Source organism: Salmo salar, chromosome 01 (assembly GCF_965601325.2).
Source record: "Salmo salar chromosome 01, fSalSal1, whole genome shotgun sequence".
Lineage (NCBI taxonomy): Eukaryota > Metazoa > Chordata > Actinopteri > Salmoniformes > Salmonidae > Salmo > Salmo salar.
This window is the reverse complement of record NC_138291.1, coordinates 160,997,501-161,017,943: the sequence shown is the minus strand read 5'-3', so window position 1 is coordinate 161,017,943 and position 20,443 is coordinate 160,997,501. Positions and strand designations below refer to the sequence as shown.

The window sequence follows — 20,443 nt, the reverse complement described above, 5'->3', positions numbered from 1 at the left end:
TCTCTCCCCCCTCTCTCTACACTCTCTCTCTCCTTCTATCCTTCTATTTGTTTCACCCTCCCCAGCTCTCGTTCCTCTCGCTCTTTTCCCCTCTCTCTCTGACCCTGACTTGTCAGTCACAGTAAAGCAGACTCACAGTAATCCCATGGGAGACACCTTATTATAATATCTACATTAGCAGAGGCAGAAAAAAACATACACACACACGCACACACACACATATCCACACAAATACACACACACACAATACACCATGTAATTATAATAACATATAAACGCATACCTGACACTGCTGACATTGAAAACATAATGTAGTCAGAAATAGCCTAAACTCCCATTTAAACAACTTGTACCTATATTTACATGAGGAGAGGAGTGTAGAAGAGAGGAAGGGAGAGGAGATAGGAGTGTGTAGATGGGTTGTTGCCTAGTGTGTGGTTGTGCGTGTGTGCACGCGTGTGCACATGCATATGTGCGTGGGTATGTTTGTGTCTGTTTTTGGTTATAATTAGATTGTTTTGTCTAAACGTTCTCTTTAATTAGTCGTCCCTCATTGGGACTGCTCATTTACATATTTACCATATTTGCATAGCTAATGAGTTCCTGGCTGCCTGTTGCAATTAGCATCCAACTCAGAGGTTGCCCCAAGTTACACCCGTTACCATTCTCTAACTATCCTCTTAATCTCTCTACCGCTCTCTCTTTCTTTCTCTCTGTTTCTCTGCTCTCTTTTTTTTACACCTCTCTCTCTTTTCTTTCTATGTCCATCTTTGGTCACTCTCTTTCGCTTTCTCACTTTTTAAATCACCCTTAAAGTCTTTCAGTACACACACACACACACACACACACACACACACACACACACACACACACACACACACACACACACACACACACACACACACACACACACACACACACACACACACACACACACACACACACACACACACACACACACACACACACACAAAAAAAAAAAAACACACAAACAGATCCACACACTACTGGGTGCTTTTTAACATTATGTAGGAGGCAGAAAGGAAATTAAATGCATGAGGCAGCCAAAAGATTCGGATCCCAGTGCTCGGGTGTGTATGTGTTTGTTTGTGTGTTCATGCATAAATGAGTGTGCACACTTGAGTGTGTTTGGAATTATGTTCTTGCATGCGTGTGCAAATCCGTGTATATACTTGAGTGTACGTTTTGTAGAGGTGTATGTGTGTTTGTGTGTGTGTCTGTCTGGGTTTGTTTACCTGCAGAGTGCATCGGAGCGGCAGGTGCGTCGTAGCTCTAGACAGGAGGGTCTGTGTTTCTCCTGGTGGGAGCAGGCAGGTACAATGGTCTGTCTACGTCTCTCAGCACAGGCCTGGTCCGGACACGAGCAGAACAACAGGGGGTAACTCAGCTCCCACTGCACACGCTCAAAGAACTGACGCAGCGCCTGGGAACACAAAATTATAGAATTATTATAATTCACCATGTGATGGGGCTCTGGTCAGAAGTAGTGTATTACTAGGGAATAGGATGTCATTTGTGCAGGTCCAACCCCCACCCACCTTGTGACATCGTTTGCGGCTGCAAGGCTCCTGGTTGGCCAGTGAGGGCTGAGAGAGCTTGTTGCAGATAGCGATGTAATTGGAGCGTTGTCTCTTGCAGGTTTCATTGAGGTTGCAAGCCTTGGCTGCATCGAGACATGGGTTACAGGGTTTCCCTGGCTCCGAACAGGGGCTGGCCTTGGACAGAGAAGAGTCTGGGAGATGGGTTGGATAGAGAAAGAGAGGCAGAGAGAGAGAGAAAATGATGAGCACAAACAGTTAACAGACACACTGTGTAACCCCAGTGTTTGTCTTGTTACACATCACTAGCATCTAATGTGACTGTAGCTAAATATAAACTCACTATATTATCGGTTTAATGATGCTACAACAGAAACACGCACACACGCGCATGCACACGCACACACACACACACACACACACACACACACACACACACACACACACACACACAGTTTAAGTGCATTGGGAGGAGAAATGTAAAAGTTGTAAAGATCAAGACCTAATTCTCATCATCGGTGACAGAGTTTGTCGTAGTGGGAACAAATATTATATTAGCATTTTTATTTCATACTTCACATCCTATATTAGACTTCTAATCACAAGCGGCCGGTGGCACCTTAATTGGGGAGGACGGTCTCATAGTAATGGCTGGAATGGAATTAAAAACAGAATAAAAAAATTAAATAAACACAACCTGCACTTGCACTTGACCCCCCCACCTCCTTCTAGCTCTGACTCTACTGATACAGTAGCTACGTTTCTGAGGAAAAATGTACTTACTATGACTGTGATATGTGGTTGTCCCACCTAGCTATCTTAAGATGAATGCACTAACTTTAACTCGATCTGGATAAGAGCGTCTGCTAAATGACTAAAATGTAAAATGTATTTCCATGTGGTTGACACCATTCCATTCACACCATTCCAGACATTAATATGAGCTGTTCAACCCTGAGCAACCTCCTACGCTTCTAATAGTAACAAGATCTCATAGCTTCCCTTTGGAATTTGACATATTATGAATGAATGTCAATTACAGTTTTTTTTATCGTTTTTTATTTTTTTACTTACTATCTACCTGCAGTGAAGCCGCTCAACATTTCCATTACATTCAGTCATCCACCAGACATTCCCATCCAGAGCGACCCACAGGAGCAACCAGGGTCAAGCGCCCCCACACAAGGGCACATGGACAGATCCCCCACACAGTCGAATTGGGGACCCGAACCAGCGACCTCTCGGCCACCGGCCCAAGCTCCCAACTGCCAGGCCACCAACCATCCAAGATCCCCCCCACAGTTCCCCTCAAGAGCTGCCCTTCAACCATCCAAGACTCCCCCACAACCCCCCTGACTTCCCCACAGCCCCCCCCCCCCCTTTTGTTCATTTTGACTGTATTTTTTACTTGTATATTTGACCGTCAATCTTCACTCCCACTTGTCTCCAGTTCCACATTCCAACAACCCTCAGTTTCCCTCAGCCCATCCCACCTATCTCTGCTGGCCACCCTCTTTGGATTTCTACGTGCCATTTAAATATCTTTCAACTATGCTTTGATGTTTAACATACCATTTTTTTATCTATCTGATCGAATCCACAGATTGCAAGTTGAAGATAAATATGTTTACTAAGAGTATTAGTGTATTAGTAATTGACTGACCAGGTCTTTCTAATCTCCCAATAATGCTATTTCTAGCGTCAATGTTAGATTAATGCTATGCTTTTTCAGCCATTCCTGAACTGAGACCAGAAACAAGCTACCTGACGGCAATACCAGAACAAATGGTTTATTGATTCTGTATCATGGCAACAAAATGCCACAAATATTCAGCATTTTGTTGGTGGCATAATTTTTGCTGAAAAGCATGAAGTTTTGAATCTTGAACTCTTACAACCCTGTGCCATGGAATCAGTACATCAAAAATCTCTTCCCAGCTATTTTTCAAACTGTATGGCACAGCTGTCAACATCCTGGTCCCCAAATGAAACTGGGTTATTTTCCTATTTATGCTATTTTTGATCCTCTGCCAGTTTTGATCCTTTATATTGGGCAGACGGACCAGTTCCCTACCTCCATTTTTGGGGTAGTGCTATAATCAATTGGTTGTAATCTTGGATTGAGAAGACCTTCCCATACATTTCCGATAGCTCCATGAAAGACATACTGTAACTCTATCATTCCAATTTACAATATTATTTAAAAATAAAATACCCTTCTCAAACATCTTTTCCATAAATGCAGGTATTTTATCAACCAGCACATTATTAGTTCAACCATAATATTTATTCTGTCTGTTCTGGGGATGAAATTATAACCAGCTCTGCATTGCTTGTTTGAAAAAGAGAGATACTTTAAACAAGGTTTCATTTTAATTTAATTTCTGCACAAAGGCAAAAGTCAATTTTTAAACAAGGGTTGAGCTTTTCTTATTAATCTTCTTGAGATCCATGTAAAATCCAATCTTACTTTTTAAAGGCCTTTTCAAAATCTGCTATGAATACCAGGCCTGGCTTCTTAGACGTTTCATGTTGTTGTAGTGAGTGTAGCCTTCATATTCAAGATGATAATTGTAATCCATATAGAATCAACGTCAAAGTTGCATTAAACATCACATTCATAGAAAAACACAACCCAGCATTTCCATAGTAATTAACGTATCATATGATTATGAAAGAGACATTGCATTACTATAGAGATGGCTTCACTACAGTACAAATGTATCCCGTACAAGATGTTATTCCCCAATGTCCCTGCTCTGATATCTTCCCATTGCTTGATGTAAACATAAATAGACATGTAGACAGACAAACAAGAACCATGTTGAATTATAGAAAGTTCTAGACAATAGAGAGAGGGCGGAGAGAGGGAGAGAAGAGAGAGAAAGAGAGAAGGAGAGAAGAGAGAGAAAGAGAGCGAGATCAAGTGTGTATGTGTGTGTCTGTGTGTGTAAGTGAGTGTGTAATTGAGTGCGTGTGTGCGCATATCAACTTTATACTGTTCAGATATTTTACAGTCCCCATAATTTCTTCCGTAACCTGGTGTCCCCGTAGAATTTAGTATAGCCATGATGTTATGGAGCTGTCTCGGGAATAGCTGTCCATCCATAAAAAGTTTGTCCACAATGAGAAAGGCACGCTTACCCCTCTCCCTCTGTCACCTCTGTGCAGGATACAGTCTCTTGTGATGTCCATTTATTTCCCAGGGAAATTGGCAATTGAGACTGAATTTTGTGGTTACAGGGTTAATTAACCTCTTACATCTAGACGTTCCGCTAGCGGAACACCGCTCCAATATCCAATGATAGGGCGTGGCGCGAAATACAAACTCCTCGAAAATCCGAAAACTTCCATTTTTCAAACATATGACTATTTTACACCATTTTAACCTGTTGGGGATAAGGGGCAGTATTTTCACGGCCGGATAAAACATTTTCTCGTAAAATAGCGATAATATTCCGACCGGGAGTCGTTGTTTTCGTTCAAAGACTGAAAATGTAAAATGGCCTCTTCACGTGCATGCGCGCCCCTGTCTCATTGTTCTCAGATCGACCATTATCCAAATGCGCTACTGTTTTTCAGCCAGAGACTGCAGAGTCATCATTCAACTTTCTGGTGCCTTCTGAGAGCCTATGGGAGCCTTAGAAAGTGTCACGTTACAGCAGAGATCCTCTGTTTTGGATAGAGATGACAAAGAAGGCCAAGAAATGGTCAGACAGGGAACTTCCTGTACAGAATCTTCTCAGGTTTTGGCCTGCCATTTGAGTTCTGTTATACTCACAGACACCATTCAAACAGTTTTAGAAACTTTGGAGTGTTTTCTATCCAAAGCTACTAATTATATGCATATTCTAGTTTCTGGGCAGGAGTAATAACCAGATTAAATCGGGCACGTTTTTGATCCGGCCGTGAAAATACTGCCCCCTATCCATAACAAGTTAAACTTCTTCGAGATCGGTGTCCCGTCCACGGGACAGTTTAGCTAACATAGGCTAATGCGATTAGCATGAGGTTATAAGTAACAACAACATTTCCCAGGACATAGACATATCTGATATTGGCAGAAAGCTTAAATTCTTATTAATCTAACTGCACTGTCCAATTTACAGTAGCTATTACAGTGAGAGAATACCATGCTATTGTTTGAGGAGCGTGCACAATTTTGAACGTGAAAAGTTATTAATAAACAAATTAGGCACATTTGAGCAGTGTTCGATACAACAGAAATACAATGGTTCATTGGATCAGTCTAAAACGTTGTACATATACTGCTGCCATCTAGTGGCCAAAATCTAAATTGCGCCTGGGCTGGAATAATACATTATGGCCTTTGTCTTGCATTTCAAAGATGATGGTACAAAAAAATACAAAAGAACTGTTGTTTTTTTATTTTGTATTTATTTTTTTACCAGATCTATTGTGTTATATTCTACAACATCCCTTTCACGTTTCTACAAACTTCAAAGTGTTTCCTTTCAAAAGGCACTAAGAATATGCATGTCCTTGCTTCAGGGCCTGAGCTACAGGCAGTTAGATTTGGGTATGTCATTTTAGGCAACAACAAAAAAGGGGCGGATCCTTTAATCCCACTTGGTACAGGGTTAAAACAGAAGGCATTCATTCCGAGTGGTTAAGACTAAGTCTATGGTTTGGGAAGGCTTAAAACAAAATAATAAAAAACAACGCACTATTACCATCAAGTATCACCAAGTATTCTCACGGCTTGCTAGAGCATTGTGAACTGAGGGGCCTCAGTAGTCAAAGCAGCATGCGCCAGCTCTGAGCATCACTAGTTTGTGCCCAGTGCTGGGCAATCGTTTTTCGTTTTTTTTTGTGAGCGCCGAGCAAGGCATATATGTCGATGTTCTCAGGACCTTTTCAAATGTCCAAAATCAAAGTCTATTTCTAGTGATCAGGCTGTTAATAGAGCAGAGGTGCGTTCAAACACAGGAAATAGTTTATGAAAGTTGGCTGACGTTAGCTAACATATTCCATTTTGTTTTGACCGTTAGCGAACATGACCGTTCGCTAATGTTAGAAGGCAGTGTGCAGCGAACGTAAGTGTCTGTTTCGGGTCTAAACTGCCTCTAAACATAAACAAGTGGACATGTAGACTTTCTATTAGATTTAGTAGGAATAGCTAAGACATTTTCAGTTTGAATATTATCGCTAAAAAACTAACAGTAATCCTTACAAAAAGTAGCTGTTTGATGTTTCACCGTAACATTTTGGAATGTTCATTCAAATCGTTCAACTGAAATTGTTACACTGGCAACATGTAGCCTTGCTGAACTTGCCTCAGGACTGGCATTGGATATGTGTTTCCAATAGTAATGTGAAGTCAGCACAGGGCATATTAGCTTCCATAGTAGACTAAGTACAACTAACACATGTGTCCTGTCCTTCAAGCCTTATACAGCATGATTGTTCCCTTAGGGCAACTCTGACACACACACACACACACACACACACACACACACACACACACACACACACACACACACACACACACACACACACACACACACACACACACACACACCCCTCCTCCTCGTAGTGTATTGATTGTGTGAAATGAGCTGAGCTCAGGGTGATTGTAGTAGACAAGCCTTAATGACTGGAGAATAAAGACTTCATTACAGCTTCACCTTCCAGCTGCACAGAACTACTGATGTGTGCACTGATGTCTGTATTCATTGCAGGTGTGTGGCTGTGTGTGTGTGTGTGTGTGTGTGTGTGTGTGTGTGTGTGTGTGTGTGTGTGTGTGTGTGTGTGTGTGTGTGTGTGTGTGCATAATCATTTACATTTAATTGATTACAAAAAACTGTAACAATAATCCGTTACGTTACCAGCAAGAATATTGGAATCAAATTACTGATACTTTTGAAAAACTAGATGACTACTTCTAGGATTACTTTTAAATTCAGAAAGAATGTTTGCGAAACAATTCTTTATGACACCTTTACTCTTTATCAATGACATTCAAATCAGCATTCAAAAAAGGCTCAAGTTTGTTCCGCCTGAACGAATCTGACTACAAGTCAGAGACCACAATAACGACACAAACAAATGCATTTTGATGGATCGTGTGAAAAGAGCAGGAATAGGCCTTTTGTGGGCTACGCTGTCTTCCAAATGGTGCGACGGCTGTCGGCATTCAAAGAATATACATCCATCTTGAATAAATGCTTGAAGCTGAGGACGACAGCAACGGTGTAGCCTACTGGTGATACATAGCGCAGTTATGTGAATCACACTGCTGCTCTCTCATTTAGCTATTTGCATCTTATGGATGGTGATTGCGGTGGATGGCTGTTCACAAATGTATATACAATACATGTGTATTTTAACACAATAACATTCAATTGAAGAAGTTTAAGCTACCTATCAATTCTTGTTTTTGCGACCAGTGAAAAATGCACTCTTCCAACAGCATAGTGGGGATCCCAGCCTATGGAATTCAAGTTTGAGGGAGTTCCTCCCTTTTAAACTCCTCCGTGGTATTGTTCTCCACATACTGTCAAAAACAAGTTTAATGTAGCCCTTTCCTGCAGTCAAATGATCTAGTGGAATCATGGGTGGAATGCTATTAATATTTTTCAGAATTTCATAATTAATAAATGTTATTTCAAAAACCCTGCCGAAAATCTGGTGTTTCTATGTCAAACAGTTTTGCTATATTTCGGTATTCTGTGATGTATATATAGTGTAATATTGGAATGAAAACAAAAAAATGAGTTTGCATTCCATTTCAACTCTACAGTATATCTGACATGGTCCAGGTGTCTTTTTTAAGCCCATAACCATGTATGTGAGGTGTATCCTTTGTTTCAATGTAGATTTGTTTAAGACTACCAAGAAATACTCTGTGTGACCCTGATTTAGCCCAATGCAGTAAAAGGTTAAGACCACAATGGGGCTTTTATTGCTCAATCTAATTTGTGATGAATAAAGCAATTATCGAGATATTAAAGTGTCACCAACAAAACACGTAAACAATAGGCCTATAGCAAATGTAGCATATGGCATTCATTTTCCAAACGCAAATAGCACTTTTCATTGGTACTAAAAGAAATGCCACTCAATAAGGGCAGCATTTATTTGTAAACTCGAAGCAATGAACCCAATCAGTCCTCCATGACAACAAAGTCATAAATAACAGAGTGGGCTAATAAATCCTTCATTTTTGGGTTACTTTCAGGTAAAATAATTTGACAAATCTATATTTTCATATTTCCAAGTCCTATTCTTGAAGATCAAGAGGTATAAAATAATTGGAATGACTGGAAATCTGACGGACTTAGTTTTTTTAATGTATTGAAGTGGAAAGCAATGGGTTAGAAGATGCCTACATAACCCATATTGTAAAATGCAACATCCATTTATGGCCAGCTATTTAAACTCTAACATTGATTTATCCTGCAATTGGTAATATTCATCTTTGTCTTCTTCTAACGTCTCTTAAGGGGAAAGTAATATAAAAGTACCTGAAAGTAATCAGATGACATTAGTGAGTTTGGACAGGTAACTAGTAAGTGGTAAGGAATACATTTAGAAAGTAACCTACCCAACCATGTTGATTGTAATCTAACCTGTATTCTTGTTAAAAGGCCCTGTCTATCTCTTAATCTCATCTCAATCCCCCTCCTCTCCTCTCCTCTCAACAAAATATCACGGTTTGACCAATTTGACATCAGATTCTGATGTCTGTCCACATTTTTCCAAAGTCTAAATTCAAAGTGTTTTGGATACCCTGCGTTGCTCCATCTGCTGCAGCTGCACCCCGGGATGTACCGCTGCTGTTGCCGATGCCTCGCAACTGGTTACATTTATGCATTAATTCAGAATGTTTAAGTTTAGAGTCAAAGGCCCAATGTAGCTGTTTTTATCTCAATATCAAATAATTTATGGATAACAATTAAGTACCTAACTGTGATGGTTTTCTTTTAAAATGGTCAAAAAGAAACAAAAATAGCTTCTTAGAAAATAACAATTTCTCAAGCAAGAGGACTGTCTCGGAGTAGTCTGAGTGGGGAGGGGAAAACTGAAACCTAGCTGTTATTGGCAGAGAGGTTTGGAGCACTGTTTCTTATTGGTATATTAACTAGGCAGATGCAAACTCCATCCCGCCAAAACAGGCTGGCACAGATCTCACACTAAAAGGGCATCAGATGCTCTATTGGGATGAGGTCTGGGGACTGCGCAGGCCACTTAAGTAAACTGAACTCGCTGTCATGTTCCAGGCAATTTTGGTGATCGTGTGCCCACTTGAGTCGCTTCTTCTTGTTTTTAGCTGATAGGAGGGGAATCTGGTGTGGTTGTCTGCTGCAATAGCCCTTCCATGACAAGGATCTACAAGTTGTGCGTTCCAAGATGCTGTTCTGTACACCACTGTTGTACTGTGCCATTATTTGTTTGTGGCTCGTATTTTGGCTTGCACGATTCTTGCCATTCTCCTTCGACCTCTTTCATCAACGAGCTGTTTTCGCCCACAGGATATTTTTTGTTTGTCGCACCATTCTCGGTAAAACCTAGACACTGTCGTGCATGAAAAGCCCATGAGGGCGGCCATTTCTGAGATACTGGAACCAAAAAGTGGAGCAAAAGGGCGCCTGACACCGACGATCATGCTACACTCAAAGTCGCTTAGGTCACTAGTTTTGCCCCTTCTAACGTTCAATCGAACAGTAACTGAATGCCTTGATGCCTGCCTGCCTGCTTTATATAGCAAGCCACAGCCCCTTGACTCACTTTCTGTCAGATCCATTTTTGTGAATGGGGTGGTGAACCTAATAAATTGGCCAGTGAGTGTATATAAAACACAGGAAAATCTTGTTTTTGATTGCACTGTGCCTTTGGGAATGGGTTAAAACACAAACAACTCCACAGTTAAGTTTAGGCATTCATTTCAAATAGTTAAGGGTTAAGGTTTGGAGTAAGGTTAGAAGAAAAAAATGGGTGCCTATCACTGGGATTGAACGCGCAACCCCCAGAAGCGGAGCTCGCGGCTTACGTCCATCCACCACTCCCATCCACAACGTCCTAGCAAAACCTCAGCCTACTTAATTGTAATAGCTCTCACCGTTGCCGATAGTGACCGGTTTTGGGTACCTGGACGGATGTTGGATCTACAAGTGGATCTTGAGCAACCTGCTCTTCCCCTCCTCTCCCCTCTACTCTCCTCTCCTCTCCATCCCTATCCTCTCCTCTCCTCTGCTCTCCACACCTCCCTCCATCCCCTTTCCTCTCCTGTAATAAACTAAGTGAGGGATCCCAAGAGAGGAAGAAAGAAGGAGAGAGAGAGAGAGAGAGAGAGAGAGAGAGAGGGAGAAAGAAGTATCTGGAGTGAGTGCATGGGCCAATTAGAGTGTTGCCCTAGGTCGGCTGTTATCTCTCTCTCACACAGCCTTTACAGCATCTACACACAAAGCCTTGCCCACAGGCACACACAGACACAAACACACATATACGCACACACACATGAACTCAGATGCATACACACACACACACACACACTCACACAAACACGTATGCACTCATACACTATCTGTACACACACACTTACACACATACACGGTTTCTTACACATATGTTTTATTTAAGTGCTGCAGTCAGGCAGCCTCTCAACTTACACCCCCCCCCCCCCCCCCCCCCACACACACACACACACACACACACGCATCGTATCGAGGCATGATCTAACAAGGTTAGAGAGAGGGGGGAGTGAGGGAAGAGGAGACGGGGAGAGGGGGGGGGAACTAGAGAAGTGAGGAGAGGAAAAAGAGAGGAGAAGGGAGTTGACGGGGGGGGGAAGAGAGATCAATAGAGTTGCCTGAGAGCAGGGTAGACACAGCTGGCTAGCCTGACCACAGCCACATACACGCATCCATAGAGTTAGAGAGATGGACAGAATATGAAAGGAAACGATATGGAGAATTACAGATGTATAGATGGAGCTGGACAGAACAGAGCAGAGACATACTATACAGACAGACCTACCGTATACTGTACTTTTAAGTTCCCCATCAAGAAACCAACAATTGGTTTCTTTAGAACTAAGAAATCGTCACTGACAACAACCAAAACAAAACAGCTGGGATTCTAGGAGGGGTTCTGAAAGACACTCATGGGGGTGTCCACTGAAAGTTGACTAGCAACAACTGGAACCTAAAAGACATCCACCATGAGACCCACTAAATTTGCCCAAGAAGAGGCAAAGAAAATAAAAACCCACACCAAACTTTAAGACAGGAAGCAAACCAAAAAGTGGAGCAAAACGAAAACATGGAAGATCAGATAAAGGTTTGTTTTTTTAGAAATCAAATAGGGAGAGCCAACTAAAGGTGTTAACAATCCACATCTATCAAGACAACTGGAGCACTGGGCCAGCCGCTCTTAAATATCACCTGGTGAAACACCTTCCGACTAACGAGATGACAAACCAGCACAGTTGTAACGCATACTGACTAACGAGGTGACACCAATCAGTGTGCCCAACGGGCTAACATGGTAACGTCCGATCGAAAAACCAACGCTTGTAACGGTACAGACAGACCTACAGTATACTGTACAGACAGACCTATGATGTGTCAGATGAAAGAAGAACCTTGTTAGAAACAGACTGATAAAAACACAGCTGAACATGGAATGTATTCAAACCCCATCAGATATTAGATAATAACGATCAATGTCTAGAGTCCCTTGTACTCAGAAACTACATGCGCACGTAGCTGGGTAGCACAACAGGCATGCACAAACACACACATGCATGCAATTACACACACATACATACACAAGCACATACAGGAGGGTAAACTACAGGAAACGGAGGGCCGAGCAAGCCCCCAATCACATCGACCGGGCTGTAGTGGAGCGGGTTGAGAACTTCAAGTTCCTCTGTGTCCACATAACTAAGGATCTATCATGGTCCACACATACCAACAGTTGTAAAAAGGGCACGGCAACCTCTCTTCCCTCTCAGGAGGCTGAAAAGATTTGGCATGGGCAATCAGATCCTCAAAAAATTCTACAGCTGCACCACTGAAGGCATCTTGACTGGCTGCATCACCGGTTTGTATGGCAACTGCTTGGCATGCGACCTCAAGGCACTACAGAGGATAGTGCATACGGCCCAGTACATCACTAGGGCCGAGCTCCCTGCCATCCAGGACAGTGTCAGAGGAAGGCCCTAAAAGATGTCAAAGTCTCCAGTCAGCTAAGTCATACTTATCCAATTCCGAGGTGCATATTGAAGATATGCGGTCCACATTTTCTTTTCGTCAGCCAACAAGATGAGTAGGCCTAACAAACAGCAAAAGCAGTAGCCTTTGTCATCTACTATCCCCCATAGAACAAAGGTTGACCTATTCTATTCTATGTGAGAAATAAATATTCCAAACATAGTCTGGGACAGTTTTGGAGTGTGATAGATCCTAAATTAATACAACTATTAGCATAAAAATAAACTTTTTTACGCAATGTGGCTGACGCAACAGATCAGAATGTTTAGCTTAAAATGTTGATTAGGCTAATTCTTCACATTATAAGCACAGCAATGTGCACATGCTAGTAGTCTATAAGCGAGAATGTTCCATTAGCTGAAAACACCAGTATCAAAAGTGACCGCAAATGCAATTATGCTTTTATTATAAAGGTGCATTTTTATTGTGCAAATTATCTTCCCCAAACTTGAAACTCACGCGGTGCTTATGTATGCCAGTTAGACTCTACACCCCTTGTAAAGTGGATTAATGTGCTTAATTTTAAGAAGTTATTTGGCCACTTTAGTTGTGATACAAACTTTATTAAAACATATAGGTCTATGGGCTAGACTACATGAGGTGTGCGACTATGATTAGAAAAAGTCGCAAAAAAAGGCATTGTTTCTTATGCTGGTCATCAATCACAAGTGATAATATATAATTCACAAGTGATAGGCTAATATTGTCACCCATCAGACTATTCTTGATTTAATCTTGTCTTTACATATACTAAATAATATATGTGTGAAATTATTTTTTATTTAGAATAGACAACTATCATGCACATGTATCAAAACTGGGGCAGCGGGAAAAAATATATGTCATCTATGCCCTTAAATAGCGAATGGAGGACACTTTTCTCCATGGTTTATTTTCACTTTTAAGTAGAAGCCATCATTCTGTTTTCTTGCGCAATTGCATAGCCTATTGAAATGTTGTGCAACATGAGTTGATGGGCTCTCATGAAGAGTTTGATTAGATTTTCGAATACATTTGCATTGATGTCAGAGTGATTAAAGAGACAATTGTCACGCTGTGGGTAACTGGTGTATGGAATCAGGTGCAGGAGAGCAGAGATGAGTGTACAAGGTAATTTATTCCACGATGTCACATCCTGACCATAGAAAGATGTTATTTTCTATGGTAGAGTAGGTCAGGGCGTGACAGGTTTTTTCTTCTATGTTTTCTATTTCTATGTTGTCAGGTTCTAGTTTTGTATTTCTATGTTGGGGTTTTGTTTGGGATGATCTCCAATTAGAGGCAGCTGGTCCTCGTTGTCTCTAATTGGAGATCATACTTAAGTAGGGGTTTTTTGCACCTGGGTTTGTGGGAGATTGTTTTTGAGTAGTGTATGTTTCACCTCTGCGTCACAGTTTGTTGTTTTGTTCTTTAGTTCATGTTTATGTATTGCATAGTTTCACCGTGTTAATAAAATGTGGAACGACACACACGCTGCACTTTGGTCCGCTTCTCCTTACGACAACCGTGACACACGAACAACACCAGTATAAAACAAATACTAAAGGTGCGTGAAATTACCGGTCACTCGTAAATAACGGCCGTAATAACGAACCCGGCAAATAATACCAGCCAACAAGTAAAGACCTGAACATTATATACAAACACGCACACAAACATGGGGGAAACAGAGGGTTAAATAATGAACATGTAATTGGGGAATAGAAACCAGATGTGTAGAAAACAAAGACAAAACAAATGGAAAATGAAAAGTGGATCGGCGATGGCTAGAAAGCCGGTGACGTCGACCGCCGAACACCGCCCGAACAAGGAGAGGGACCGACTTCGGCGGAAGTCGTAACAACAGAGTACTGAGTACCAGGCTGTTAGCAAGTTTGGTAGGCTACTAATGACCATCAGCTGCATTAGAGCTTGGAGAAGCCTAATTACCGTGACTAAACAGGCATGTGGAATTTGACTGCCTTCATGACTCGTGACCGCCTGTGTTGCGGTAATACAGTCACCGCAACAGCCCTACTCATCACACACCCTGCTGCTACAGTTTATTACTTATCCTATTGCCTAGTCACTTTATTCCTAGTTATATGTACAGTACATACACTATATATACAAAAGTATGTGGAACCCCTTCAAATTAGTGGATTCGGCTACTTCAGCCACACCTGTTGCTGACAGGTGTATAAAATCGAGCACACAGCCATGCAATCTCAATAGACAAACATTGGCAGTAGAATGGCCTTACTGAAGAGCTCAATGACTTTCAACCTGGCACCATACTGGGATGCCACTTTTCCAACAAGTCAGTTTGTGACATTTCTGGCCTGCTAGAGCTTCTCCGATCAACTGTAAGTGCTATTATTATGATGTGGAAAAGTCTAGGAGCAACAACGGCACAGCCGCAAAGTGGTAGGACACACAAGCTCACATAATGGGACACTCACTACCGAGTTCCAAACTGCCTCTGAAAGTAACGTAACACAAGAATTGTTCGCCGGGAGCTTCATGAAATGGGTTTCTATGGCCGAGCAGCCACACACAAGCCTAAGATCACCATGCGCAATGCATAGCGTCGGCTGGAGTGGTGTATAGCTCGCAACCGTGGAAACGCGTTCTCTGGAGTGATGAATCACGCTTCACTATCTGGCAGTCCGACGGATGAATCTAGGTTTGGTGGATGCCAGTACAGCGCTACCTGCCCCAATGCATAGTGCCAACTATAAAGTTTGGTGGAGGAGGAATAATGGTCTGGGGCTGTTTTTCATGGTTCAAGCTAGGCCCCTTAGTTCCAGTGAAGGGAAATCTTAACGCTACAGCATAAAATGACTTTCTAGACTATTCTGTGCTTCCAACCTTGTGTATTCATTGTGTATTTATTATTACGTGTTATTACTTTTCTATTATTTCTCTAATTTCTTTTTCTCTGCAGTGTCGGGAAGGGCCCGTAAGTAAGCATTTCACTGTTAGTCTACACCTGCTGTTTACAAAGCATGTGATGAATAAAATGTGATGATTTGATTTGAAACTGTGATGTATGACTAAGCTGGTAATTGCAGCTTATCTGCCAGAACAGCTAAAAGTAACTATATCCCCTCTTCCTTCCTCCTTTTCTCTTTCTCTCTCACCCTCCTCTCTGTTCCTCTCCTTCCCCTCTTTCTCTCCTCTGCTTTCCTTCTCTCTCATCCTCCTCTCTGTTCCTCTCCTCCCCCTCTTTCTCTCCTCTGCTTTCCTTCTCTCCCCTCTTTTCACCTTTCGTCCTCTCCTCTCTACTGTTCCTCTGTTCGGCTCTCTTTGCCTTCTTCTCTTCTCTCTTCTCCTGATATGAGAGGTTATAACTGTTTATGATGTCTGTTATGTCACTATTATGACAGGGAGTTGTACCTTCATATCAAAGGGTTGTCTCACAGATCAATCCAACTCTCTGTCCAACAGCAAAAACAGTTAAAGCATCCCACAGTTGAACTCTATCTGTAACAAAGCAGCTGTCTTCTGAGAAACACACACACACACACACACACACACACACACACACACACACACACACACACACTATTTCTCTCCCTCTATTTTACACACACATTTGAGTCAGAGCTGTCTATATTGATGTGTCTCAGTGTTTTGGAAAAATAAGTGTGTTTGTTGGTGATTGTTTCTCCGTTGTCTGCTAAAATGTCCTTCGTCACACACACACACACTCTCTCTCTGTCACACTCTGCCTTTCCCTCCAATCGATTGGTAACAGTCTTGTCTAAGACATACTTTAATGTTCTACTCCTTTTTCTTCCTCTTTCTTCTGCACATGCTATTTAACACTCCTCTATATCATCCTCTTATCTCACCCCTCTCTCTACCTCCCCATCTGTCTCTCTCTTGCTCTGCATTCTTCTCCCTCTCTTGTTGCCTCCATCCTTCTCTTTTTATCTGTCTCTCCCTCTCCTATTCTCCCATCTCTCTTTGTCATTTCCTACCTCCCTTAATCTCTCTGTCTCTGTCTGTCTGTCCATCTATCTTCCTGTCTCTATTTCTCTCTCTCCCTCACTCTCTCTCTCCCTCTCTCTCGCTCTCCCTCTCTCTCTCCCTCCCTGTCTCTCTCTCCCTCAGGTCTCAGATATCTGCATGGTGAATGGAAAGTGGATAGAGTACTATCTAGGGATGAGTGGGCATCTTCACATGAGATTATTACAAATCTAATCGGACTGATAGGATCCTTTTACCTCTGTCTATAAGGTCATCACCTCACTCTAGGCAACACACGCACACACATGCACATACTCGCCTGCATGTCCACAAATACAAACACACACACTGTGCTGCTGGAGCCTACTGACATTTACAAGCTTAGGACTCTGTGCAAAATACAGAAACAGAGAGAGAAAGTTCAAATTAAGTATGATCAATCATCAGACAGAGTGTTTATCTTTGATGAACTGAGAGAGTATACACGAGTCATAAAATATAAACACACTCTGTTTCACATGTACAAATGGAATGGTGGAGTCTTTGGTCTTCGTGTGTGTGTGAATGTTATTTATTCTGCAGTGAAGCTGTCTCCTAGAGAAGCTGAAGATTACCTCTCAATGCTTTAAATAATGAGAATTGTGAACTGGCGCATACAGAAATTGGAAAGAAAATAGCTTTTCGTGACAGGATGGAGGATAGCTTCAGTTACAGATACACACACACACACATGCTTCAGTTACAGACAGAAAGACACACACACACATTCAGAAGATAGCTTCTGTTTGTTCATCTCAATCAACATAGGAGCAACGGGCTGAGTTTTCTATATTTGCGTTCTGAGTAGTCCCTCCGTGTCAGAATCACACTCACACAGACCAACAGACCTGGGTTCAAATACTATTCAGGGTATTTCAATTACTTACATAGACATTTTGGTAGTAAGTATTTGGGAGAAAATAAAATGTATGCTATTTATAAGAAATCATTTGAAAATACTCAAATACACAACAATAAATAGTTAAAAAACATGCCCATGTATTATTACCAAGGTTATTATACTTTTGTGATTTAATGTGGGTTTTTATTTCTATTCGTTTTTAGATTTTTATTTGAAATTCAGCTTAGTTTCAGTTAGTTTTCAGACTTGATTTTCTAATTTTTATTTCGTTTTGGTGGGGATTAACACATGTACAGTTGAAGTCGGAAGTTTACATACACCTTAGCCAAGTACATTTAAACTCAGTTTTTCACAATTCCTGACATTTAATCCTAGAAATAAATCCCTGTTTTAGGTCAGTTAGGATTACCACTTTATTCTAAGATTGTGAAATGTCAGAATAATAGTAGAGAGAACGATTTATTTCAGCTTTTATTTCTTTCATCACATTCCCAGTGGGTCAGAAGTTTGCATATACTCAATTAGTATTTGGTAGCATTGCCTTTAAATTGTTTAACTTGGGTCAAACGTTTCGGGTAGCCTTCCACAAGCTTCCCACAATAAGTTGGGTGAATTTTGGCCCATTCATCCTGACAGAGCTGGTGTAACTGAGTCAGGTTTGTAGGCCTCCTTGCTCGCACACGCTTTTTCAGTTCTGCCCACAAGTTTTCTATAGAATTGAGGTCAGGGCTTTGTGATGGCCACTCCAATACCTTGACTTTGTTGTCCTTAAGCCATTTATCCACAACTTTGGAAGTATGCTTGGGGTCATTGTCCATTTGGAGGACCCATTTGCGACCAAGCTTTAACTTCCTGACTTATGTCTTGAGCTGTTGCTTCAATATATCCACATAATTTTCCTCCTCATGATGCCATCTATTTTGTGAAGTGCACCAGTCCCTCCTGCAGCAAAGCACACCAACAACATGATGCTGCCACCCCCGTGCATCACGGTTGGGATGGTGTTCTTCGGCTTGCAAGCCTCCCCCTTTTTCCTCCAAAAATAACGATGGTCATTATGGCCAAACAGTTCTATTTTTGTTTCATCAGACCAGAGGATATTTCTCCAAAAAGTGCGATCTTTGTCCCCATGTGCAGTTGCAAACTGCACATAGTCTGGCTTTTTTTTATCGCGGTTCTGGAGCAGTGGCTTCTTCCTTGCTGTGCGGCCTTTTAGGTTATGTCGATGTAGGACTCGTTTTACTGTGGATATAGATACTTTTGTACCTGTTTCCTCTAGCATCTTCACAAGGTCCTTTGCTGTTGTTCTGGGATTGATTTCCACTTTTCACACCAAAGTACGTTCATCTCTAAGAGACAGAACGCGTCTCCTTCCTGAGCAATATGGTGACTATGTGGTCCCATGGTGTTTATACTTGCGTACTGTTGTTTGTACAGATGAACATGGTACCTTCAGGCGTATGGAAATTGCTCCCAAGGATGAACCAGACTTGTGGAGGTCTCCAATTTTGTTTTTGGAGGTCTTGGCTGATTTCGTTTGATTTTCCCAAGATGTCAAGCAAAGAGGCACTGAGTTTGAAGGTGGGCCTTGAAATACATCCACAGCTACACCTCCAATTGACTCAAATGATGTCAATTAGCCTATCAGAAGCTTCTAAAGCTATGACATCATTTTCTGGACTTTTCTGAGCTGTTTAAAGGCATAGTCAACTTAGTGTATGTAAACTTCTGACCCACTGGAATTGTGATACAGTGAATTATAAGTGAAATAATCTGTCTGTAAACAATTGTTAGTGTTAGGGACAAAAAGTAGCCTATGATTGGGAGGCTAAGAGCCATTTAGGTGTTGTAAGCCTATAGTTTTTGGGGAGGATGTTACTTCTTGCCACTGGAGAGCAGTAATACATAAGGTGGTGGGCCAGGACCATAGAATTGGATAGACATAACATCTCTGTATCTCTGTCATGATGGAATCTGTGAGAGCATTGGCAGCACCATTGAGGCCAGCTCAATATTGAAATAGGCAATTTTCTTCTCAAGTAAAATTAATTGGCTGATCCCTCTTGATGACCCGGCTGTCATGACTCCAACCGGGTCATTAAGTCATGTCAACAGGGTCATCAGGAGGGATCAGCCAATGAAGTTGGATGTCCCACCCAGTTGACTAAATCAAAAAGGTGAAAGTGCTTAATGGCATTGGCCATGCTAACACAGGCTTTTGGCCTCTAGAGGACTCCATACCAGTCTACGGCCAGGTCATAGGTTTGGTTAGGTTTAAATTATAAATCAATCCTAATGTGACTTGGATTTAAAGGATAAGCGCCTATACTGGTGCAATAAATATAGTGGAAGGAAATATTTGTTTTACTTTGGCATTAGATGTTAGAAGAATCAAGAACCTTTACCTAAATCTGACAGAATGAGAGGGGAAAAAACAACAAATGAAGTCATGGCACATTTGACGTGTTATGTTTATGTAATATTAAACATGTATCACTGACTAACCCCTTCCAATAGTGTTCATAACAACAGCTACAACAACAGCAAAAACATTACCAATACAACACTTCTTCACAAATCTATCAGTTCAAAGCCAGTGTGTGTGTATGTGTGTGTGTGTGTGTGTGTGTGTGTGTGTGTGTGTGTGTGTGTGTGTGTGTGTGTGTGTGTGTGTGTGTGTGTGTGTGTGTGTGTGTGTGTGTGTGTGTGTGTGTGTGTGTGTGTGTGTGTGTGTGTGTGTGTGTGTGTGTGTTCAAGAAGACTATGTGTTCCAGAGAGGTGGTTGTTTG

The 20,443-nt window shown here is 41.6% G+C and overlaps 1 protein-coding gene across 1 annotated transcript in view; it reads right to left on the bottom strand.

The window, feature by feature from the left end:
* The window catches only part of LOC106568017 (GDNF family receptor alpha-2), an 86,121-nt gene that overhangs the window by 51,585 nt on the left and 14,093 nt on the right, over positions 1-20,443 (bottom strand). The window contains exons 4-5 of the mRNA XM_014138011.3: positions 1,560-1,753; positions 1,257-1,444 (exon numbers count right to left, since the gene is read on the bottom strand). Of these exons, the coding sequence (XP_013993486.1) occupies positions 1,257-1,444; positions 1,560-1,753 (382 nt within the window). The remainder of the gene's footprint in view (positions 1-1,256; positions 1,445-1,559; positions 1,754-20,443) is intronic.